Source organism: Malus domestica, chromosome 12 (genome assembly GCF_042453785.1).
Source record: "Malus domestica chromosome 12, GDT2T_hap1".
NCBI classification, from domain to species: domain Eukaryota; kingdom Viridiplantae; phylum Streptophyta; class Magnoliopsida; order Rosales; family Rosaceae; genus Malus; species Malus domestica.
The window spans coordinates 10,034,070-10,059,486 of NC_091672.1; the positions used below are offsets into that span (position 1 = coordinate 10,034,070).

Genomic DNA, 25,417 nt, shown 5'->3' on the forward strand with positions numbered 1-25,417 from the left:
AACAAAGACCTAGAGCCTCAACTTTATAATGTGGTGTTAAAGCATATGATTTATGGCCCGTGTGGGGTTCATAATCCTTAATCTCCATGTATGAAAAATGGGAGTTGTAAGAGAAAGTTTCCCAAACCATTTGCACCAGTCACTGTTCAAGGGAATGATTCGTATCCAATTTATCAAAGACGAGGAAATTGATTGCCTGTCTCACTTGATTGACAAGGAAACATAATGGTTGATAATAGTTGGGTCATTCCATATAATCCATGGTTGCTATTAAGGTATGATTATCACATCAATGTTGAAATTTGTGCAAGCATAAAAAGTGTCAAGTACTTATTTAAGTATGTTTACAAAGGCCCAGATAGAGTGACAATCGAAGTGCAATCAGACCCTGAATACGATGAAATAAAGCAGTTTCAGGATGCAAGGTGGGTTTGCGCACCAGAGGCATTATGAAAGATATTCAAGTTCATTATGAATTGAATTTACCCATCTGTTGAGCGATTGCAAATACATCTTCCTAATATGCACCAAGTTCAGTTTCGTGCCGACGAGAGTATAACAAATATTCTATATGATGAGAGTACCAAAAAGACAATGTTGACTGAATTTTTCACACTTAATCATGTGGAAGCAAAAGCGCAATGGTACTTATACATGGAGATCCCATCACATTATAGATGGATTCAAGCTCAAAGAAAGTGGTATAAAAGAATGAATCGTAACAAGGTTATTGGGCGAATATATGCAGTTTCACCTGCTGAAGGCGAAAAATTTTACCTTCGAATTCTTCTTAATCATGTTAGAGGACCAACATCCTTCACAAACTTGAGAACAGTTAATAGGGTTTGCATCCAACATAAAAGCAGGCAGCAGAACAACAAGGTTTGTTAGAAAGAGATGACAGTATTCGACAATGTTTGCTAGAAGCCTCCACAATTCAGATGTCGTCGGCTTTAAGAAGATTATTTGTCACTATATTGGTATATTGTGCACCAATTGGTGTTCGAGGGTTATGGGATGAGTTCTATCCATCCATGATACAAGGATATGTTTTCACGACTAACATAACTCTCACATTTGCTACTAACAAACTTTTGCATGAGTTGAACACACTTTTGGTTCAATTTAATAAGAGTATAAACGAGTATGATTTGCCCTAAATGACAAGAGGAATTGAATCAAGTTCAAGAATGACAAGATGTATTGAAGATGAAATATCCATAGGTATTCCACAACAAGATCTTGATGTAATCGAAAGCTTAAATGATGACCAAAGAAGTACATTTAACACAATAATGGGTGCAGTTCAATGATCGGAGAATGCAACTTTTTTTGTGGATGGTCCTGGTGGAACTGAAAAAACTTATTTATATCGTGCATTGTTAGCAAGCTTGAAAAAGTTGGGGCACATAGTATTAGCAACAACATCATTTGGAATAGCAGCTAATATATTGCCTGGTGGGAGGACAACACATTCTAAATTCAAGATACCACTTAATATCAACATCATCGATGTGTTCGATCAGTAAGCAATCTGATTTAGCAAAGCTAATACAAAAGGCAAAAGCAATTATCTAGGATGAAGCAACAATGACACATTGTCATGCATTTGAAGCACTTGATCGAACGTTTAGAGACTTAACAGACATTGACTTACCATATGGGGGAAAATAATGATATTTGGGAGACTTTCGACAAGTTCTTCCTGTTATCCGAAAAGGAACAAAGTTCGAACTAATCCAAGCCAGTGTCGTTAAAGCATCATTTTGGGGCATTGTCATTTATAATTCAATGAAGTAGTAACTGGAAATCGAGTTGTTTGCATACATGTCATGTGTGGAGAAAAAGCCTCTAGGTATCCCATCGATCATCTTATTTCTCAAATTCGTTTTACAATCTGTCTAGTTTTCATACTTGTTTGTTTGTTTCAACTTCATCCAAAACTCAATCCCCCTTTACTTTAGTGTGTCTAATTAGTTAGAATCTGTTTTAGTATGTGTTTTTAAATGTTTTGATTCAAGTAAAAATCAATTTTCGTCCAAAGTCATTCCTAGTGTCTAGTTTAAGTTTATTTGGTTGTTTTAAGCTGTTTTGAGTATTTTAAGTTTGCTTTGAGTCTTGTGAGTCTTGTTAAGTGTTTTTAAGTTTAGTTTTATGTTTTTGAGTCAGTTTAGAGGTTATTAGCAAGCCCTCCTAATCCCCGGTCCAGAACGACCCCTACTTATACATATACTACAATTGTCAAAAGAAGGTTTAATTTGTGTGTTAAGTTAATTTTCGCATCAAGTTTTTGGTGCAGTTGCCGGGGATTAGCAATTTTGCTAATCCCTTGTTATTTCATTTTGTTTATTTTCATGTGTTTTTGTTCCTAGTTGCTTACTTTACTTGTTTTCTTGTTTTAGGTGGTTTATGACTCGAATTTCTTAACCTGTTCATAAGCACATCCTTGACTTTGACGACGATTTTGAACGAACTTTGAGACGAAAAAGGAATCAACAAGAACCCCAACCACCTCAACCTGCACCAAATCTTGAAGAAGACAAAGTAGAAGAGCAAAAGGAGGCCACGACAAGGACTTTTGAAGAAGTCCAAGATATGGCAGTAGACAATCGAACAATCAAGGAGCTTTCCGCTTCGGGATTGGACAATGCTCTGCCTTTATGCATTCAATATCCAAGGGCAGCCCAAAACAAGACCGATGAGTTCGAATTAAAGTCCAGTTTATTGCACCATAATCCTAAGTTCCATGGGTTGTCCATGGAAGATCCTAATAAACATTTGAATGAATTCGAGGTTGTTTGTTCGAGCATGACCCCTGTGAATGTTGATTGGACCATTCTGAAAATGAAGGCTTTTCCCTTTTCTCCCTTGGAAAAGGCTAAAGATTGGTTGTATGAACTAGCCCCCGGAACTGTCACATCATGGGAGAGTATGAAACGGGCATTTTTGGAGAAGTTTTTTCCAGCTTCTCGAGTCATTCTACTACGTAAAAGGATTAGTGGCATTCAGCAAAACCAAGCTGAATCCTTTCCCACTTACTATAAGCGTTTTAAAACCCTTGTTGCTTCATGTCCACAACACCAAATGAAGGAGGAGCTTCTTCTTCAATATTTCTACGAAGGGCTTCTACCAATTGAACGCCAAATGCTAGACGCCTCAGCGGGAGGAGCTTTGGTGGACAAAACACCCATGGCTGCCAAGATCTTAATTGCTAGCCGAGCATTGAATGCTTAACAATATGAAGGCGTTGGTCAAAGAGACAACCCACGGCAGCAACAAGTTAATGAGGTAAGTGTTATTTCTGAACTTCAAAATCAAATGGCTAATCTTACTACTCTTCTTTCACAGGTGGTTGAAAAACCAAAAGAACAAAGTGTAGCTGCTTGTGGCATGTGCTCAATGAATGGACATGTCACGGATAAGTGCCCTCAATTGATTGAGAACGGAGGGTGGGAATCTGCCAACGCTGTGGGTTTTGGGAGTCAAAACCAACCAAGGAATGATCCGTTCTCGAATACATACAATCCAAGTTGGAAAGATCATCCAAATTTCAAATGGAGGGAGCCCCAACAAACCCAACAACAAAGTGCATTCAGACAGCAACCTCCGGGATTCTACCAAAGGCCGTATGCACCCACACAACCCCAAACATAACTTGCCCAAAATAACTCAGGTTTGTCTTTTGATAATGCTCAAGTTATTCAGTTACTACTATGTTGGCGAAGGGTCAGGAAAATCAAGCCAAAGATATGCACAATTACGCCAAGGAAGTGCAAAATCAAGCTCGAGAGGTGATTGAATTGAAAAGACAAGTGGGATAAATGGCTGAATTCATGGGGCAATTTAGTAGAGAACAAGGTAAGTTACCTAGTTCGACGGATGTGAATCCAAAGGGAGGCTTCGAATCTGCCAAAGCCATCACCTCGCAAAGTGGAAAAGAAGTTGGATTTGATCCCAACCCATCTAAATCCAATCAAAAGGAGGACAAAAATATGCAATTTGAGGATAAGGAACAAAGCCTGCCCTCGGCAAGGATTAAGCAATCTTTGCCGCAACCACCTACACACCCTAATTCGACTTCAAATTCCAAGACTACTAATTCCATTCCACCCAATGCACCCTTTCCTCGTAGGTTTATGCAATCAAAGAAGGATGAGAGTGACAAAGACATCCTTGACACATTCAGAAAGGTGCAAGTTAACATTCCACTTCTAGATGCAATTAAACAAGTCCCCAAGTATGCTAAGTGATGCAAAAATTATCTTAACATACAAATTTAACCCTCTTTTGACAACTGTAGTATAAGTATAAGTAGGGATTGTTCTGGACCGGGGATTAGGAGGGCTTGCTAATAACCTCTAAACTGACACAAAAACATAAAACTAAACTTAAAAATACTTAACAAGACTTATAAGACTCAAAGCAAACTTAAAATACTCAAAATAGCTTAGAACAACTAAATAAAATTAAACTAGACACTAGGAATGACTTTGAATGAAAATTGACTTTTACTTGAATCAAAACATTTAAAAACACAAATTAAAACAGATTCTAACTAATTAGACACGCTAAAGTAAAGGGAGATTGAGTTTTGGACGAAGTTGAAACAAACAAACAAGTATGAAAAACTAGACAGATTGTAAAACAAATTTGAGAAATAAGATGATGGATAGGATAGCTAGAGGCTTTTTCTGCACACATGACATGTATGCAACTAACTCGATTTCCAGTTACTACTTCATTGAATTATGAACGACAATGCTCCAAATTAACCGTGACATCACTAGTTAACTCTCAGATTTTCCTTGTTTTATTGGATTGGATGACATCATTCGACAACCTAAAACATTCTTCTAAAGTTCCCTACATGACATCATAATAGAGATACAATCAAAGATCATTACGTTTAATGAAAATCATAAGCATTGACAAAGCACTTGCAACTATGACATCATGTCACTCATGCTAGGAATTGAACTTAATGCGATCGTTTATAAACGACCTTCACTACATGTGAATATAAGTTTGTAACGATTATGTGAAACTTCCTTATATTCTAGCAACGGATTTATGCATGCCAATTAAGTGTCGACCCTTAATTAACAAATACAAATAAGTTATCAATCAAATAGTTAAGCCAATTGCATTCACGATTCAAGAGTTCATAACTGGAATTTATCAAATTATATTGCACACATAATCATGGCTTTGAAATCACCCCTAGCCAAGAGGGGTTTAGCCACTCATATTTACAACAAAACGATAGGAAATGAATTTAAACATTAGAAACAAAAGAAAGAAAACACCTAAACGCTCAAACGATCCAAGATGGATAGCAAGCACGTCCAAGCACTTTCCTTCCCTTCCTTTGCTACGGCACAAGGTGTTGGTGAGTGTTTGAATGTTTGTTTGTATGGAGGAATGGATGTGAAGACGAATGGATGTGTTTGGATGAAGGTTGTGTTGAAAATGGGAGTGAATGATCTAACAAAGTATGAACTCAATTTATGTTACACACACTTCCTTTTATAGAGGAAGTGCATGGCAATGGAGGGGAACATGGAGTGGTGTAGCAATTGAGTGCAATGATGCATGAAATCTGAAATGATGGAGGGAACAAGGAATGGTGTAGCAATTGAGTGCAATGATTCAGTGCAATGATGCATGAAATCTAGAATGATGGAGGGAACAAGGAATGGTGTAGCAATTGAGTGTAATGATTCAATGTAATGATGCATGAAATCTGAAATGATGGAAGGAACAAGGAATGGTGTAGCAATTGAGTGCAATGATTCAATGTAATGATGCATGAATCTGAAATGGTGGAGGGAACAAGGAATGGTGTAGCAATTGAGTGTAATGATTCAATGTAATGATGCATGAAATCTGAAATAATGAAGGGGACAAGGGTGATGATGCATGGCATGGGTGGAAAGGTGAGTAAGTGGTAAATCAATGAGTGTAAGGAGGTAAAAAGATATTGTGCACATGGTAGACAAAGGAAAGGAAGTGGAATGATGCAACAAATGAGTCAATGGAGGGAACATGGATGATGATGCACAACATAGGAATCCAAAGGGAGTGCAATGGTGGTGCACGACAATGATGGAAAGGTGAATGGTAGAGTGACACCCCTTTGTGGCTGAGCTCTTTATCCTTTTTACACTAACTCTTCTTTCTCTTTAACACATTCCTAGCCTCTTTAGTCTTCAATTTCATCCATCCACCTTGCTACATGCATGTGTTATCCATTCCAAGCCCAAAATTGCTCCAAAATGCACCAAAATGCATCTTATTGCTTTAAAAGGCCTATGGACCTACAAACACACGAAAATAGCTTAAAATACATAATTAACTAAGAAATAACAACATAAATGCATGAGAACAAGCTAACTTAGTCGTATAAATATGCTACTATCACTAAGTTCCTAAAGGAGTTGTGCACTACAAGGAAGAGGGCATTGAACAAAGAGGTGGTAAGGGTAAGTGAGAATGTCTCAGCCGTGTTGCAACGAAAATTACCTTCTATGTGCAAAGATCCCGGTAGTTTTACAATTCCTTGTGTTATAGGAAATACTCGCTTTGAATCTGCCATGTTAGATCAAGGTGCATCAATAAATGTCATGCCTTATTCAATATATGCATCTATGAACTTGGGAGAATTAAAAAATGATGGAGTGATCATTCAACTAGTCGATAGATCTAATGCGTATCCAAAAGGTGTTTTGGAGGATGTTTTAGTGCAGGTGAATCACCTAGTCTTTCTGGCGGACTTCTAGTGCTTGAAATGGAAGACTCGAACCATTCCCCTAAATTACCAATCTTACTTGGCCGACCATTCATGAAGAATGCCCGTACAAAGATAGATGTATTCAAGGGAACATTGATCATGGAATTTAATGGGGAAGTTATTGATTTCAATATTTCTGATGCTATGAGATATCCTCATGATGGTCACTCTTGTTTCTCTATTGATGTGATTGACTCTTTGGCGCAGGAATTCCTTGATGATTTGAGTGAGGATGCACTTGAAAAGACTCTCACGCAAAGCATTAGACTCAAAAACGAAAGGTTAGCACTTAGGCATGCACACGGCAACAACAAGGAACACCTTGCCGTGCCTATTCAAGAAGAATTGGTGGAGATGGTTGCTGCCCTAGAGTCAAATCCAAAGCATATTGGTAAGTCTCCTAACCTAATTTCAATTCCCATTTCGACTAACAAGCTGCTTCCTTCTGTAATCCAGCCACCTTCCCTAGGGCTTAAACCATTGCCTAGCCATTTGAAATATGTGTTTTAGGAGAACAAGAGACGCTGCTCGTCATCATCTCCTTTTCACTTACTGCACAAGAAGAGGATAAGTTGGTGAGGGTGCTTCGGGAATACAAAACTGCCATTGGGTGGACATTGGCCGATATCAAGGGAATTAGCCCTACCACTTGCATGCATCGAATACTCTTGGAAGAAGGAGCCAAACCATTTAGAGAAGCACAACGCCGACTCAATCTACCCATGATGGACGTTCTGAAGAAGGAAATCATCAAGCTACGAGATTGTGGAGTGATTTACCCAATTTCTGATAGCCATTGGGTCTCGCCGGTCCAAGTTGTTCCTAAGAAGTCCGGAGTCATTGTGGTAAAAAATGGAGAGTTTCTATTAACTATCGGAAGCTCAATGCTACGACAAGAAAATATCACTTCCCGCTGCCCTTTATTGATCAAATGTTGGAAGGTTAGCCGGTCATTCGTTTTATTGTTTTCTTGATGGCTATTCGGGTTATAATCAGATTGTGATAGCTCCCGATGACCAAGAAAAGACTACCTTCACATGTCCCTTTGGTACCTTTACTTATCGATGCATGCCATTTGGGCTATGCAACGCACCAGCCACATTCCAAAGGTGTATGGTAAGTATTTTCTCAGAATTTGTTGAAAAGATCATTGAAGTGCTTATGGATGACTTTAGTGTTTTTGGTGACTCATTTGATGCATGCTTAAATAATCTTACTTTGATCTTACAACGATGCATCGAAACTAATCTTGTCTTGAATTGGGAAAAGTGCCATTTTATGGTAAAACAAGGTATAGTTTTGGGGCATATCATATTAGAAAAAGGGATTGAGGTTGATAAATCTAAAATAGATTTTGTACGTCACTTACCCTCTCCCACTTCGATGAGGGAGGTTTATTCTTTTCTTGGCCATGTAGGATTTTATAGGAGATTCATCAAGGATTTCTCAAAAATCGCCCAACCCCTTTGCCGTTTACTAAAAAAATAAGTAGCCTTCGAGTTTAACAAGAGTGTGAGACCGCTTTCAAAACCCTCAAGGACATGTTGACTTCGGCCCCCTTCATCATGCCACCAAATTGGAGCCTTCCATTTAAGCTAATGTGTGATGCATCCGACTATGTCATTAGTGCTGTTTTAGGCCAAAGGAAGAACAAACAGCCCCACGTCATCCATTACGTTTCCCAGACCCTAAATGATGCTCAATTGAATTATTCTACCACTGAGAAAGAACTTCTTGCAGTTGTATTTGCTTTAGATAAATTTCGTTCATACTTACTTGGCACTAAAGTGATTATATATTCTGACCATGCAGTGTTGAAGTATCTTCTCACCAAGAAGGAGGCCAAACCAAGGCTGATTCGTTGGATGCTCCTACTTCAAGAGTTCAACATTGAAATAAAAGACAAAAAGGGGATTGAAAACATGGTGGCTGACCACCTCAGCCTTTTGGTGCACGAGGAGGACTCCTTACCCATTCTAGAGACATTCCTTGACAAACAGTTAATGTCCCTAGAGGTAAGTGAGCCCTGGTATGTTGATTTGGTCAATTATTTGGTCACAAAACAAGTTCCTAGCACTCTAGATAAATACAAGCGTGATAAACTCAGAAATGATGTACGATTTTATGTGTGGGATAATCTATATTTGTGGAAGTATTGTCCTGACCAGATTATTCGTAGATGTGTGCACAATTCTGAGTTTAATTCAATTCTGGCCTTCTGCCATAGTTATGCATGTGGGGGTCATTTTGGCACCTAAAGGACAACCCTTAAGGTTTTAGAGAGTGGTTTCTATTGGCCTACATTGTTTAAGGATGCTAGAACATTGCATAACTTGTGATAAATGCCAAAGAACACGTACAATAGATGCCAAGGACCAAATGCCGTAAACCCCCATCTTTAATGTGGAGATCTTTGATGTATGGGGTATGGATTTCATAGGACCCTTTCCGCCCTCATATGGTTTTACTTATATTTTGCTAGCCGTTGATTATGTGTTGAAATGGGTGGAAGACAAAGCCACCCGTACTAACGATTCTAGAATGGTGGCAGATTTTATTAAGGCTAACATCTTTTCCAGATTTGGCATGCCAAGGGTGTTCATAAGCAATAGAGGCTCCCATTTTTGCAATCGCACCATTGAGGCGCTGTTTAAAAAGTACAATGTGAAGCATCGGGTTTCCATGCCATACCACCCTTAAACAAGTGGTCGAGCCGAAGTCTCGAATAGAGAAATCAAGCAAATCTTGGAGAAGATTGTTGGGCCAACCCGGAAGGATTGGAGCTTGCGTTTAGATGATGCACTGTGGGCATATCGCACTGCCTACAAAACACCTCTAGGGATGTCTCCATTTCGACTAATCTAAGGCAAGCCGTGTCACCTACCTGTGGAACTGGAGCACAAGGCGCATTGGGTTGTGAAAACATTCAATTTGGACTTAGATGCTGCTGGAATGAATAGGAACAGCGACGAATTCAAAGTGAATGGGCATCGTCTGAAGCTATACTATGATAGTGATGTGGGATAGATTATGGAAGAAATCCCACTCAGTGCCATGGGCCCTATCCAAGCTTAGAAGGAAGTTTTGTCCGACTGCAAGACGTTAAAGCGAGTGCTTCTTGAGAGGCAACCCATGTATTCAAATAAGGAAGATCTTTGAATTGCTCCACGATTAGTTTTGCATTCCTAAAAACCTTCCATTTTCTGCAATTTTATTTTGCCATAATTGTCATTTTTATTTGTTGCTTGTTTAATTGTTTTTGGTGTGGGTTTATTTTTGAAACATTGACAGATATGCAAGGTATTTTTACATTAAAATTCGTGGAAAATGAACAGGAGGCAAAAAAATACAAGAGGAAGCCTTCACAAAGGCTGCTTAGGAGAAGTCTCAGTAGTTGGCAGAGCCCCAGAAAGAAAAGGCACCGGAGGGTGATCATTCGGAGCGTCAGTAGTCGGCGGTGCCTCAGAATGAGGAGGCATCGGAGGTTGATCATTTGGAGCTTCATTACGCGGTACAGCCCCAGAAGACGAAGGCAACTGTTTTTGGAACAAACCCACAAACCTCTGATGATCAAGTAAAATCTGACCATCCAATTCCTGCATCTGGTTAATCTTCCTCTTCATGTTTGTAGCATAGTTATGTGCGAGCCTGTGCAACTGTTTATTCTCATGCTTGAGCCTTCTAATCTCCTGTTTGAGACTCATCACTTCAGCCGCCAAAGATTCAACTTGACGAGTTCGAGCAAATAGGCGTTGGGCCATATTAGACACAGAACCTGCACACTGCACACTAAGAGCCAGAGAATCCTTAACAGCCAACTCATCAGACCATTTGGAAAGTAGTCTGTTATCTTTGGGAGTGACAAGGTTCCTGACTACCACCGCAGTGGTCATATCATTCTTCATCACCGAATCCCCAACGGTAAGAGGACCAGTAGGGGATATGAAGGATGGGCACCATATGTTGTCTTGAGAAGGCATGGCTGCCTTTTCACCAAGGTTCAAGTCAAAACGATGGTCGGAGGGGCCAGACATTTTCAAATATGTTGAAGAAAGAAGAGGTCGGACAAATCAAGTTCTTAGAAGTACAAGAAGGGAGTTTCTATAGGCAGAAATTCAAGTATGCTTTGAAACAAACTACGAGCCTCTATAAAATTTAGCACTCGACGGGATTTCAGAGATCGAAGAGGCGAGCTCAGAAATCGAAGAGGCCAATTCAAAAATCGAAGAGGCGTTAGCTTTCTCAAAAGCTGGGCTTGCTCAGAAACCACGGGCCAATCTTTTTTTCCGGACTTGTCTGCACTTGTCAAATACAACCTCTGCATTCGACGGAGCTCAGAAATCGAAGAGGCAAGCTTAAAAATCTGAGAGACATTTGCTTTTCCAGACGTGTCAGCATCTGTCACATGCACACTCCGCTTTGCGGAAATCACGGGCAATTTGTCGAAGCGTCGATTTCAGATATCGAAAAGGCACCTGCTTTTCCAGACGTGTCAGCACCTGTCACATGCACACTCATGCCTTGCGGAAATTAAAGGCAATCTGTCGAAGATTTCTGGTGAAGTAGAAAGCACGTGAAGTTTACAGTTTAATCATCCAACGGTTGCCGACAAGAGTGAAAGAATAGTACCGATTATTAATTCATATAAATGTCAACCTTCACCCTCCATAGCAAGGCAGACATACATAACCTTTCTTCATCTCCAAGAATGCCTTCCCAACGAAGCCTCTTGAGTCACTCAGTGTTCCTTATTCCTTGGGGTACCTCTGTAAACAACTCATCAAAAGCAAAAGTATTTCATATCATGAAGGTTGAAAGCAAAAGTATCTCATATCATGCTTTCTCCCTGTCCTTCTCCTTATCGTTGTTTTCACTTGCGGGACAAGGAGAAAGAGAGCAATCAGCCAACACTCTTCCAATCTGGAACCGACTGCCTGGAACCCTTTCTTGATTGCTTACCTAGCCTTGCTCTCGAGTACTCATCTTCAACATTTTATGCTTCCTAAAAAGCTACCAGATTTGCCTGGAGAATAGATAAGGGAAGTGAAAATAATACCTCGAAGCATGTGGAGACAATGTGCTAATTCATCCTCAGCTAGGGACAAGGAGAAAGAAAGCAAATGGTCGGCACTTGGACAGATTGAACAAAGAAACAGATCAACACCTCTACCTTATGCCTGCCTGCCGTGCAGAAGAAACAAGCAGAGAAGAATGCAGACTACACAATCAAATCAACCCAGTAGAAGGAGTCTGATTTGAAACCAAGGACCTCTCATATTCCTCGCTCAGAATTCCAAACCAGTTCAAATCAAAGCTGTGGAAAGTCAACAAGATCATCTATCTCCATAACCAGATTTGCGTTCTTAAACTCTACTCTGTCTTGTTTTTACTTTGCCATACTTGTCATGTTTATTTGTTGTTTGTTTGCTTGCTTGTTTTTGTGTGAGTTTATGCTTGAAACATTGAGTACAATGTTTGATTTAAGTGTGGGGGGGGGGGGTAACCAAGTTGTTTTGCATGAAATTCGTGGAGTTTATCACCCATTACTTCTAGTGTTGTTCCTTGCTATTTTTAAGTGTTTTTAAGCTGCTTTGAAGTGTTTTAGTGTGTTTTGACATAAAAATCCGAAAATCTCATAAAAATTTGAAAAATTGTTTTGAAAAACCCAAAAAGAGTTGTTTTTGTGTGTTTGTTTGTGTCTTAGGGTACCATCCAACACAATGATGAGGATTTGATTTTAAATTACATGACTGTTAAAGTGAGTTATAAACATGGATGAAAATTTGATTTACTCTTTGGTGTATGCTTGGTTGTGGTTATAATTTATGAATTCACATGCAATCATAAAGGAAAAATTAGTTTTTGTAACGTGCTTGAAGGAATGAACTCAAATGAACGCTACAACCTTGTGAGACTTGAGCCTAAACGTTTATTTGGAGAGTTAATAATTTGTGCATCATTATTTTCTAAAGTCGTTGCATGATCTCATTATTCTTTGCTTGGTTGCTACTTAGAAGGCGTTTCATCATTTAGTTCCAAATGCTAGAACTCATGCCTATTTCATTCAAAGCATGCTATTGATTTGCATAACACATATTCAAGATGAAATTGTGTAGTGACCACCAAAGCCAAATTGTCGTGCCCTTATTTCATTATGTGTTTAAGTTTAACCCTGTTAAGCCTTGTTAAGCCTATATTCTTTGTTAACCCACACTATCCTTACCTAGCCTAGTTTTAGGACCATCCATACCCTTGTTCTTGAAGCATAAGTAAAGCATGACTTAAAATGAACTCCTTTTTATCAATGTATTGCAGAAAGCAAGTGTGGGGGAATTTGATTCTTGTGTGTGTGTGTGTGCCAAAGTCTTTAATAAGGCACGGGTAGAAAAGAAAAAAAAAGAGTTGTGAAAAGAGTGAAAAAAGAATTGAAAAGAGTATGAAAAAGAGCTCTAAAGTGTTGTTTGTTAAAGAAATGGTCCAAAACATTAAATTCGGCCCTAAGTGTTGCATGAATCTTCCCTTTGTATTTAAAAGTTGATTCTGCATTCTAAAGTGAATTCCAAGTGTCTATTTCATTGCTTTGCTTGCTATCAGAATGTTTGTTATCCCTATCCTTTCTTTGTTAGCCATTAACCCCAAGCCCTGTTACAAACCTTGACTTCAATCTTGAGTGTTGTGTGTTTCAATTTGTGGAGTTCGAAATTGGTATAAGCATATGGTGTCACTGGTTCTCGCATCTAAGTAGTAGTATTCCATTCATGAGATCATATCTAAACATGCTTAATAACTCCAGAAAATTGCTTTCTTTGTTATAACATATGTGACTCCTAGTCTTTCGTGTTTACATCAATATTCTCACATATAACTAGTGTAGGGTGTGTAGTCAGAAAATGTGTGTGAAAATAGAGAGTATCTTATAAGGAATTGAGCAAATTCTCTAAGGCATGTTACTACATTCAAAATATTGTTTTAATTGGTTAATTGTGAACTAGTAAGTGGTGACTATGATTAAGTATGTGCTCAAGTGTGAACATGACCAAAATCTGTGGGAATGATTATTTTTAACATGTCATGTGCATTGAAAATCCCTGAGGCAAATGTTAGAAGGTTAGGTTGTGTTTTGTTTGTTTTATTTCATTTTGTTTCTTTTGTTTTGCTCGAGGACTAGCAAAAGCTAAGTGTGGGGGAATTTGATAGGAGCATATTTATGCGACTTAGTTAGCTTGTTCTTGTGCATTTATGTTGTTATTTCTTAGTTGATATAGTATTTCAAGCCATTTTCGTGTGGTTATAGGTACAAAGGGTTAAAGAGGCAAAGAAGTGCATTTTGGTGCCTTTTGGAGCAGTTTTGGGCATGGAATGGATATCACATGCATGGAGCAAAGTGGTTGGATGAAATTAAAGATCTAAAGAAGCTAGGAATGTGCCAAGGAGAGGAAGAAAATAAATTGAGGACCAAGGAAGACAAGGAAACCATTAAGAATGAGGAAAGACTAGTCAAACTTGCCTTATCTTGTCGTTACGTTTCCTAATCCTAAATTACCAAAGATTCAGTCACACGAAGGGCTCCTAAATACTTTGGGACATTTCATTACATATTCTATAAGTCCTAAACCTGCCCTAAAAGTCCAAACCATACCATCTTTCACCATTTCTCTTCCTTGCCGTGCAAGGGAGCCATCCCTTTTCTATTTTCTGCCATAAATCACTCCAATTTCCACCCATGCCATGCACATTCATCCATGTTCCCTCCTTGCACTCATTTGCTGCACCATTCCATTTCCTTTCCTTTGTCTACCATGTGCACAATATTCTTTCACCTCCTTGCACTCATTGATTCACCACTTACTCACCTTTCCACCCATACCATGCATAATCACCCTTGTCCCCTTCATGCACCAAATTTCTTGCACTCATTTACACTCATTATCCCTCCATGCCGTGCACCACCCTTATCTCTTTCATTATTTCTGATTTCATGCACCAATACATTGAATCATTGCACTCAATTGCTGCACATTCCTTGTCCCCTTCACCCATCAGATTTCATACAACTTTTACCTCCACTACATGCACTCATTGATGCACCATCCACCACATTTGGAATCCCATGTCGTGCATCATTACTTTTGCTGCACTTTAACTCATTTCAACACCACTCCATGCACTCACTGCTGCAACATCACTCCGTTTTACCCCCCATGCTTTGCATCATTACTTCATTTTCACCCTTGAATCATTGCACACACCACCAATTTCTCCTCCTTGCCATGCACTTCCTCTATAAAAGGAAGTAGGTGTGGCAGCCATAGAGTTCAGTTTTTTGCTTGATCATTCACCACCATTTCAACACAACCTTCATCCAAACACATCCATTCATCTTCACATCCATTACTCCATACAAAAAAACCTTCAAACACTCACCAACACCTTGTGCCGTAGCAAAGGAAGGGAAGGAAAGTGCTTGGACGTGCTTGCTGTCCAACTTGGATTGTTGGAGCGTTTAGGTGTTTTCTTTCTTTTGTTTCCAATGTTTAAATTCATTTTCTTTCGTTTTGTTATGAACATGAGTGGCTAAACCCCTCTTAGCTAGAGGTGATTTCAAAGCCATGATTATGTGTGTAATATGATTTGATAAATTCCAATTATGAACTCTTGAATCGTGAATGCAATTGGCTTAACTATTTGATTGATAACTTATTTGTATTTGTTGATTAAGGATCGACACTTAATTGGCATGCATAAATCCGATGCTAGAATATAAGAAAGTTTCACATAATCGTTACAAACTTATATTCATAAGTAGTGGAGGTCGCTTATAAACAATCACGTTAAGTTTAATTCTAGCATGAGTGACATGATGTCATAGTTGCAAGTGCTTTGTCAATGCTTATGATTTTCATTAAACGTAATGATCTTTGATTGTATCTCTATTATGATGTCATGTAGGGACTTTTTGAAGAATGTTTTGGGTTGTCGAATGATGTCATCCAATCCAATAAAAAAAGGAAAATCTGAGGGTTAACTAGTGATGTCACAGTTAATTTAGGGCATTGTCATTTATAATTCAATGAAGTAGTAACTGGAAATCGAGTTGTTTGCATACATGTCATGTGTGGAGAAAAAGCCTCTAGCTATCCCATCGATCATCTTATTTCTCAATTTCGTTTTACAATCTGTCTAGTTTTCATACTTGTTTGTTTGTTTCAACTTCGTCCAAAACTCAATCCCCCCTTTACTTTAGTGTGTCTAATTAGTTAGAATATGTTTTAGTTTGTGTTTTTAACTGTTTTGATTCAAGTAAAAGTCAATTTTCGTCCAAAGTCATTCCTAGTGTCTAGTTTAAGTTTATTTGGTTGTTTTAAGCTGGTTTGAGTATTTTAAGTTTGCTTTGAGTCTTGTAAGTCTTGTTAAGTGTTTTTAAGTTTAGTTTTATGTTTTTGAGTTAGTTTAGAGGTTATTAGCAAGCCCTCCTAATCCCCGGTCCAGAACGATCCCTACTTATACATATACTACAATTGTCAAAAGAGGGTTTAATTTGTGTGTTAAGTTAATTTTTGCATCAATCTAATTTAAATAAGATCGCAGACATAGTAAATGAAGAGCAAAAGTTAGAGTTTCAATCAGACGAAAGTGTCGACTTTAGAGATTAGAATATCCCCACAGTGTCCAATAAAGAAATATGGAACCTATCAACTTTTCACTCTAGAACAAATAATAGCTCATAGAAAAGACGGTCATAAAAATTCACATTGGTCTTTTACAGATCGCAATAAAACCATTAACAAGAAGAGTTCTCAACATCTCTATCCTGTTATGTCTTCGAGCTGCAAGCTTCACTGACTTTAGTGATAACATTCTTGGAATGCTCGAGTCAAACCTATACAATGGACCAATCAATTTCGATTGTTTCCCAAACCTCACAATAAGCATAACAGATCCGCATATGTTAAAAACACTCACATTAAACATAAAACCCTTTGGTTATCAAGTCTTGGAAGGTGTCCTCTGATTTTTAGAGTCTATTACAAGTGCATGGGTATAAACATAAACTTCCAAGCCATAGCCAAGAGTCCCAGAGAACACACTTTATTAATCCAGAGTAATCAAGAAAATGCCAATATCAAAATAACCACCAAATGGTCAGACATTAGTCTACCATCAGATTGGTTTCTAATTAATGAAAGTAAACTAGTTGATATTCAAATTAACTTAGTCAATCTAGACAACATAGAACAATACTTTGATGGTACAATTAATATTAATTTCAACACTCTAGCTACAATGTCGAGCGTCCAACTTCAGAAATTAAGTCAAGCAACTAGGTCTAAAGAACCAGTTAGACATTCTTTTTCAGGATATACATCAAAATACATATTAGATCGTGACCGAGAATTAATTAATGGTTTAGTAAATATGAGACTCAAATCAGTTAGAATAAACTCCCAAGTTACTCACTCTTGCTACAAAAACCAAACTCAAACTCAAGAAGATCCAACTTCACTGATAACAACTGATTTTGAAGTAAACTAATAATTATTGGTTTTAAATAAGCCATTTAAAAACTGACATCAAAGCAAAAGAAAATATACCAAGAAGAGAAAGATTCAAACAAAGTTACACCCAAGATAAAAAAAAAAAAAAAATTAGATATTTACGAAAAATAGGAAAATTCATGAATAAAAACAATATTGATATATTCTTCTTCGATTTTGTTGACGAATATTATGAATCAAAAAAGAAAAAAAAAATTGAAGTAGTCGCGAAAGAAAATTGGGTCAGACAAGACAAAACCTTAAAATCTTCAAGCCACCCCTTTCCACAACCACAGGAAACAATATTAATCCACTCCAAATACACAAGTAACCGCTACACCCTATAAAATTCCTAAAGAAGATGTAGGAATTAAACCAGTCATAGAACAAAACAACTTCACAAACCAAAGTCTACATACCATAGGAAAACAATTAGATAAAATTAAAAGTAAAATAGACAGACTACCACAACAACAAAAACAATAACCAACAAAAAACCAATGGTAAACTTCCCAAATGCCTCATCTAGTAAAACAGCTCTAAAGACACACTCCACTAGTGAAAAAATAGATCAAATGTTAAGGGAATTTAAAAAAAGGAACAAAAGACCATTAAAGTGGTAAGACACTAAGAATCACAATAAAAAACAACTTCTGAAAATTCAAAGTCAAATGATAGTAATCGAAACGCAATCAAAAAATTGGAAGAAGCTTTTCAAAATTTCGAATTAAAAAGAATAACAAACAAAGGCATGGTAAATCCAACTAGTCTTACCAAGAATTGGTATCCAAGGCCAACACCTCAGGATATTCCAAAGTTAATTCTCAGTGTCAACAGATAAACTCTATGAATGGAACATAGATATTTTATCCGAACAAGAAATTATAAACAAACTACAACATATTTCTATGATTGCTAACAATTATGTTACCACTCATAATCTCAGTCAACCAGAAGTTGTTGATTTTTTAGTCACTGGATTTACAGGGATGCTACATTCCTGGTGGGAAAAACATCTCACTGAACAATCCAGAAATGAAATAAAACATGCAATAAAAAAGAATGACGATTGAACCCCTATATTCAATGAAAGAATTGATATGGAAGTGTCAGACACAGTCAACACATTACTCTTCACAATAATTGAACACTTCATGGGAACACCAAGTAACATAACCTCCATAATACATGATCAACTCAGTAATCTAAGGTGCCCCACCTTAAGTGATTTTAGGTGGTACAAAGATGTTTTCATGTCTAGAGTAATGCTTAGAGAAGACAGTAATCAATCATTTTGGAAAGAAAAATTCATAAATGGATTACCAATATACATATTCATTTTGGAGATGCAATTTTGACTTTTCGAGAAGGATCTTCTACAAATTCAAAGGCTTTTGTTGTTTTCTGCCAATCAAGTGCGCTTAAAATAAAGGAAGATATTTGAAACGACCTTGAAGCATGAAAACATTCCCCATGATGCATGAACCCCCCCTATGTTTATATTTTCCTTCCGATATATATATTGTATAAGTTCATATATTTGTCAACATATATATATTTGTTTCATGCATTAGGTAATTTTTGCTCTGTGAAATTTGTGAGTCAAAGAATCGAAATAAATTAGAACCAATTTAGGGTTTGTCAAACCCTAACTATGTTGAAAAAAAAATGAAAAAAAACAATTTGCAATTGAGCCACTTGCCATCGTGCCAAACTCACCCCAAGCCGAACCTGTAGCTCGAGCCTTAGGCGCTAAAACCATAAGGCAATAGCCCTTTGGACTTTGTTGCATGCGTTGACCAGGCCATTGACCTAGGTTTTAAGCCTGCTGTTTTTTTTCACACATGTTGGCCCACTCTCGCAAGCCTGATACTTGCTAAGCCTTACTTTTTGTCACGGCCTGCCAGCAGCAGAACCTAAGTTGCTGGGTCTCCTCGCTCTAACCCAAAACCCGAAGCTAGCTCACGTTGGGCTTCGTCGTGCACCAGCCCACGCCAACACAAGCTAGGCTTACTAACCCCTACGCCTTTTTTTTTCTTTTGGCCCAATTCTAGCAGATTTGAGCTACACCCGTGAACCCTGAGGCTTGCACCCGTGTGGCCCTGCCCCGTGCACTGCAAGCCAGCCCAATCAAGTTGGGTTGTGTCAATTTTTCGACCTGATGCCATATTTTGGCATCCTATGCTTCTTAACCATACCCAAATTTTTTGGGACATTTTTGGTTAACGCTAATTAAGCTATAATTCACTTGTCACTTGAGGCTGAGGTTGATTCCAGGTTCTTAGTGCAAAGCACCTCGGGGCTGAGGTTGATTTTGGCTGTGCACGTTAGCTTCTCGTACCCTTTTCCATTCTCGCCTAGCTAATGAACGCCTCGCATCCCATTCTCACCGCCCTTTTCGCCACCATGAACCGAGACATCGACGACCCAATCGAAGCTATATTCTGGCAAAAACGGTTGCTCCAGTCTAGAATCTGCAAAAAGCTCAAGAACATGGACTCGGTTCAGAGGTCCGAAGAAGGTAGTCCGTTCAAGTTCAAGCTTCCTGAAATTGCCATCTAAGTGTTTGTGTTTTTGTCTGACTGAAACTGTTGAATTCTCAGATGCTACCATCTCACTGAAACTTTTTTTTTAATAAAACTATTATTTTTATTATTTTATAATAATATTTTAATAAAATTGACTAGGCTATTTGGTTTTAGGGGTGGAGATGTTTTGGCCTATTACTGTTCACTTGAGTGGATAAATGGACTGGGTGCTGGCGCAAAGTCCTTAGCGGTGGAGTTGCTGTTAGTGTAAACAATATTAATCAAATGACCAAATACTTTTAATTTGGTCGATGTTTTGCAGATGAAGAATCTTACATATCAAATGGATGGATGTACGTGGTCACCAGATACATCCCCTTTTTTTCGTGATTTATGCTTAGGATGGTAAAACATTGGTAGCGAATTCATGAATATATAATGGTATTTTTCTTTACCAAAAAATGGAATGATTATCCCCTTCCATTTGAGAATAAAATTATTAAAAATAAAAATAAAAATAAAAATAAATAAAAAGTTCAAAGATACTTCGTAACGGAAGAAGAGAAAAGAAGCCAAAACTGCAGGCAGGGGCAACCAAGACGTGCGCGTGGGGTTTTGAAACCCTCTTTGACAGACCGAGTCACCAACCCTTTCGTCATCAAAAAGGAAATTCCCACTCTATTTAAAGACCAATTTTGTAGATTTATACGAACCGATGACTGCAAACGAAAAACCCAAAGTACAAAAACACAAAGGCCAGGGACATTTCAAGGAAACTGAAGCCTCGAAACGACAGTTCTTAAACCTCGGAGTTTCTTTACTTTGGTAAATATATATACACACAATATATGTTGTGTGTATATATGTACCCTTTTTCTTAATTGTTCTGCTTCTCATCGGATCCGCATCCGCCTGACCAAAATTCAGAGACCCCGATATCGAAAGAATTATTGCTTTATTTTTTTCATTTTTTAATTGTTTTTTTATTGGACTCACAGAATCTCTGGTGGCTTTTTCTGGGATTGTTGGGTTTCTCTGGTTTTTGAGTTATGAGTTGGAGAAGGAAACAAGTTGACGCTTATTCTCCACACAATCCAAGGACTAAATTGCAGAGCAGAGAGCCACAGCACCACCAAGGTATATTTTTTTTATTTCTGATTTTTTTAAAACAAATTTCACCTGTTTTTTTCTTGGAAATTTGAGCTGTTGCATGAGTAGTAGTTTTTAATTCCTGGGGAAGATTGTTTCTTTGAGGTGGGTTTTTGGTTTAGGAAATTGGGTTCGCTTTTGATTCCCATATCTTTGTCTATGTTTGTTTTTATAATTTTTGTGCTTTTTGTTCAACCTTTTTGATGAATGAGGTAATAATTTGTTTGTTTTCGGAATTGTGGAGTGGGATGCTACAATTCATTTATTTATTTTTCTGTAAATTTGCTTCGTGTATCTGCCGAGTTCTTTGTGTTTGGGGAGAATTTTCTTCATAGGAATTGAGATATAATCTGTAGCCATTGGTGAGGGTTTAAATATTAAACAACAAACAAAATCTAATTTTCTCTCTAAATCTCCCCACATATGGAATAAGGTGGGACCAAAGAGAAAGTAAGTTACTAAAAATCTCAATCCAGAAGTCTTCTAAAATCTACCAAACAGCGAAAAGTTTCCCAAAGAAAAAATTTCTGCTGGATTACTTACACTGTGAAAATTTTATTTTCCAATCTAAATATGAGGAGCAATTGAGATGTAGGTAACTCCCCCTCTCAAATGTTAAAAGGTATCCTTTTTTCACTCTGTTAAAGCATGTGTAGTTTTGTTAACATTTTCAGAACAATGATACTTCCTGCTTAGGCTCTTAACGTTTTTATGTACTTTGTGTTCTGTTATGAGGTTAATTTTGTTTAGAGTAAGATGTTGTTTTGACAATGATGCAGCTGTGGCTTTATGATGGCAGAAGTTCTTTCTTTTGAATGATTTCCTTGTTTGAATTTTTCTCTGAAGTATAGGGGTGTTCGAGTTATGTTTGGTTGATAATTTTCTATGTAGATTTTATCCCAAGGGATAGGGTTTTTGGCGGTATTTGTACATTTTTGTTATTGTTTTAAGTTAGCATGTGTACATGGGATAGTGCAGCTTCTATATTTGAACCGCGAAAGTTTTAAATTGGAGGTATTCCCGGCTTTAATGAAAATAGCAGCACTAGGGTTTGAAAAGTGGTTCTTTCTGACTCGGATAGTTTTGCTGTTAAGGTTAACGTGAGACTGAAAGTTTAAAATTGTTGGTATTTGCAGCTTTAATGAGACTAATGACACTAGGATTTGGAAAATGGTTCGTGATGATTTTATTAGTTTAGTCATTAAGGTTAACGTGAGTGTGGAAGCTTTAAATTGGAGGTATTCCCGGTTTTAAAGTGAATAACGACACCAGGGTTTGGAAAGGGGTTCTTGCTGATTTGGTTAGTGCAGCCGTTAATTTACCATGAGAGTAAAAGTTTTAAATTGGAGGTATACCCGGCTTTAATGAGAATAACGACACTAGGGTTTGGAAAGCAGTTCTTGCTGATTCGGTTAGTTTAGCCGTTCAGGTTAACATGAGATGGATTTTCAATACTGTAACCAGAAAAACGACCGTGAAACTGCTATTGAAATCAGGAACAGTCAGCAACTTGTCATTATTGATTAGATTTCCTTTTGTCATTTTTTGTGGTGGGTTTTTCTCTTAATCTATTTGTAGCACCACTTTTCAATGCCGTATCATATTTCCATCTTGGTGATGTGTCATTGTATCTTCTTCTAAGTATTGCTCCATCTCTGATAATTTATTGCCTCTTTTTCCCCTTTCAGGAAGTTCTTGTTTGTGTAGATTTTTTTAATTGTTATCCAAATGTAGTATTCTGTATGTTCATGATGACTGAATTGACATTTCTCTTCTGTTTGCTTTGCAGATTGTTGGCAATTAGGTGCACCTTACTGGGAAAAGCAATTCTGTTTGATTGTTGGCTCAGTTCCATGGCGGAGGGTTGTAGAAACAAAGAAGGATATGCATCTCTATGAAAGCATCGTTCAATGGAATGATTCTGCTAATTTAGAGACATTCAACAATGAGAAATACCGGTTTTGGGCAGCGATTAACGGCCTTTCCTGCAACATATCATTGCCAGATCCTGACATGTATATTGATGACATAGATTGGAACTCCAGTATTGATCCTGAACTGATTTTGGACTTGGAAAGGGAACCTGAACCCTCCAATGATGAGAGCCAAGATAAAGGTGTCACTGTTGGTAATCCTCTCCTTTTAGATCAGTCGCTTGCATGCATTGGATGGGGCGATGCTGAAGATGACCTAAAAAATAATGAAAATCCTGCAAACTGGGGTAGTGGATGGGGCGCTGCTGAAGAAGACTTAAAAAATAAAGAAAATCCTGCAAACTGGGGTTGTGGATGGGGCGACGCTGAAGTAGACTTCAAAAATAAAGAAAATCCTGCAAACTGGGGTAGTGGATGGGGCATTGCTGAAGAAGACTTCAAAAGTATACAGAATCATGCAAACTGGGGTTATGGATGGGGCATTGCTGAAGAAGACTTCAAAAGTAATCAGAATCATGCAAACTGGGGTTATGGATGGAGCAATGCTGAAGTAGACTTCAAAAATAAAGAAAATCCTGAAAACTGGGGTTGTGGATGGAATGCGGATAATAAAGAAAATCCACGGAGACCTGATTCTACTCAGACTCAGAGCAAAGCAGCTGTAGGAGGATGGGATAACAGTTGGAACAACAATTGGGATAATAACTTAAGCAAGTGGAAGAACAATATCGACGCTTCAAAGAACATGCATTATGGAAGAGCTGATGGAGCTTCATGGGGAAATTCAAATGGAAATGGAAGGAAGAAAGATGGAGGTAGTTGGTACAACTCAAGGTATAAGACCTCGAGAGTTCAAGGTGACTATTACCAGAAAAACGGAGGGTGGAGTAACGGAGGCAGAAGGAACAACAGAGATCATGTCGGTTACGAGAACCTGGCTTGAGGGGGTAAAACTCGGAAATGTAAGCTAATCTGGGACTCGAATGGGTGAGAAACCAGTTTTGCGAGTGTCTCGAGTATGTGATTTATGTTGTAGTTTTGTTTTGTCTTTTGTTGGCTTTGCCTGTTTTGGGCAGAGTATATAGTAGGTGGGGGTAGTAAAAATGTGAAGTGTAATCGGCAAGGTCGTATCTATTCTATTCATTCAGTTTGTATGTGTTGCATTTGTGCAATCTATATGTTGAAATAAAAACCTCACCTAAGGTTTCTTAGCAGGCGCTGAAAATTGGTTGAGATGTATATCTCAGGTCATATGTTTGTTGATTGTCTCAGCAATTGTAAATTGAAGGTCAGAATATCAAAGAGACAGAGAGGCATTCTGTTTTTGGCCGATATTTCCTTTTCTTGGTTAGTGTTCGGAGAGTGGGATAATGACTTACATGGAACAGGTTTTCCACCACCGGGCGTCCCTATTCAGTAAGCAATGAGGTCCACTGTGGCTTCCTACTCTAATAATGTCATGCCGTGTGTAAGTTATTCTTGACACGACATGATGTTATTGGACCATGATTCCAGGTGCTGGTAAATCCGTTTCATGCAAGTTGTTCTATACAACAGTGATGTTTTGAAAAATACACTGTAAATATGCAGACTTGTTATATCGAATTCATTATAACAATTGTATTTGTTTTTGGGTTTACCTTTTAGGGTTTTAGGGTTATTGAAAGGCAGGTTTATGGTTTTGATATTAATGGCGACAACTGGTATAAGTTGGGTTGTATAGTTAATTACAAATTATAATTCCACAAAACCCTCTTACCTCCGGCCTCAGTGACCAGGAGCTTTGGTACCCTACTATGTGTTGACTTACTTTTGGACGTCAACAACTTTCATGATGGTGTCCCGGAATATCCTATATTTCATGACTTTTAGGGTTTGTTCGTAGTAGCGAGTTCCTGGTTTGGATCCTAGGCCCCCAAGAAATCAGTCCTCGATCGATTGTCGAGCCCTAGGTTTGTGTCACATAATCCAATCCCAATTTAGAAGCACAAAGCCCAAGTCGGGTCTCAAATCCTCAAGTTCGAGAGTGGAAGCTACGCTCACGTGACGGCCAGCACGCCTTGATTCTCTGGGTCAGGGTGTGTCAACAAAAATGGACAAGATAATAGGGGTGATGATGACGATAACGGTGGCGAGGGCAATGATTGTGATGGTAGTGCCAATAAAAGGGTGTGATGGTTGGGTTGTAGAGGTAACAATGGTGGTAGAAGCGGCGACAACGACGATGGTGGCGGTTATGGTGGCAATGGTAGTAGTTGTGTTTATAATGGTGGTGGTGGCAATGACGGCAACGATGATAGTGGCAATTGTGGTTGTGGGAGTAGCGATTGCAGTTATGGTTGCGGTGGCGGTTTATAGTAGTAATGTTCACAACAATGATGGTGGTAATGACAATAGTGGTGTAAGAGGTTAGGGTCTATGGTAGGTGGTGGCGATCATTTTGTTCTCCAAAAATAAAATAAAATATGCTTAGAAGAATAA

At 38.2% G+C, this 25,417-nt stretch overlaps 1 protein-coding gene across 2 annotated transcripts; it reads left to right on the forward strand.

The window, feature by feature from the left end:
• The first annotated feature begins 20,415 nt into the window (after positions 1-20,415).
• LOC103436370 (uncharacterized) lies at positions 20,416-24,161 on the forward strand. 2 transcript variants are annotated; one of them, XM_008374793.4, is made up of 3 exons: positions 20,438-20,678; positions 20,852-20,990; positions 22,792-24,161. In XM_008374793.4, exons 2-3 carry the CDS (start codon positions 20,903-20,905, stop codon positions 23,877-23,879), a joined length of 1,176 nt encoding a protein of 391 aa, XP_008373015.2. In that variant the 5' UTR covers positions 20,438-20,678; positions 20,852-20,902; the 3' UTR covers positions 23,880-24,161. The 2 variants fall into 2 exon arrangements, with proteins under 2 accessions (XP_070665681.1, XP_008373015.2); XM_070809580.1 differs by having other exon boundaries at positions 20,416-20,990.
• Positions 24,162-25,417: the final 1,256 nt, after the last annotated feature.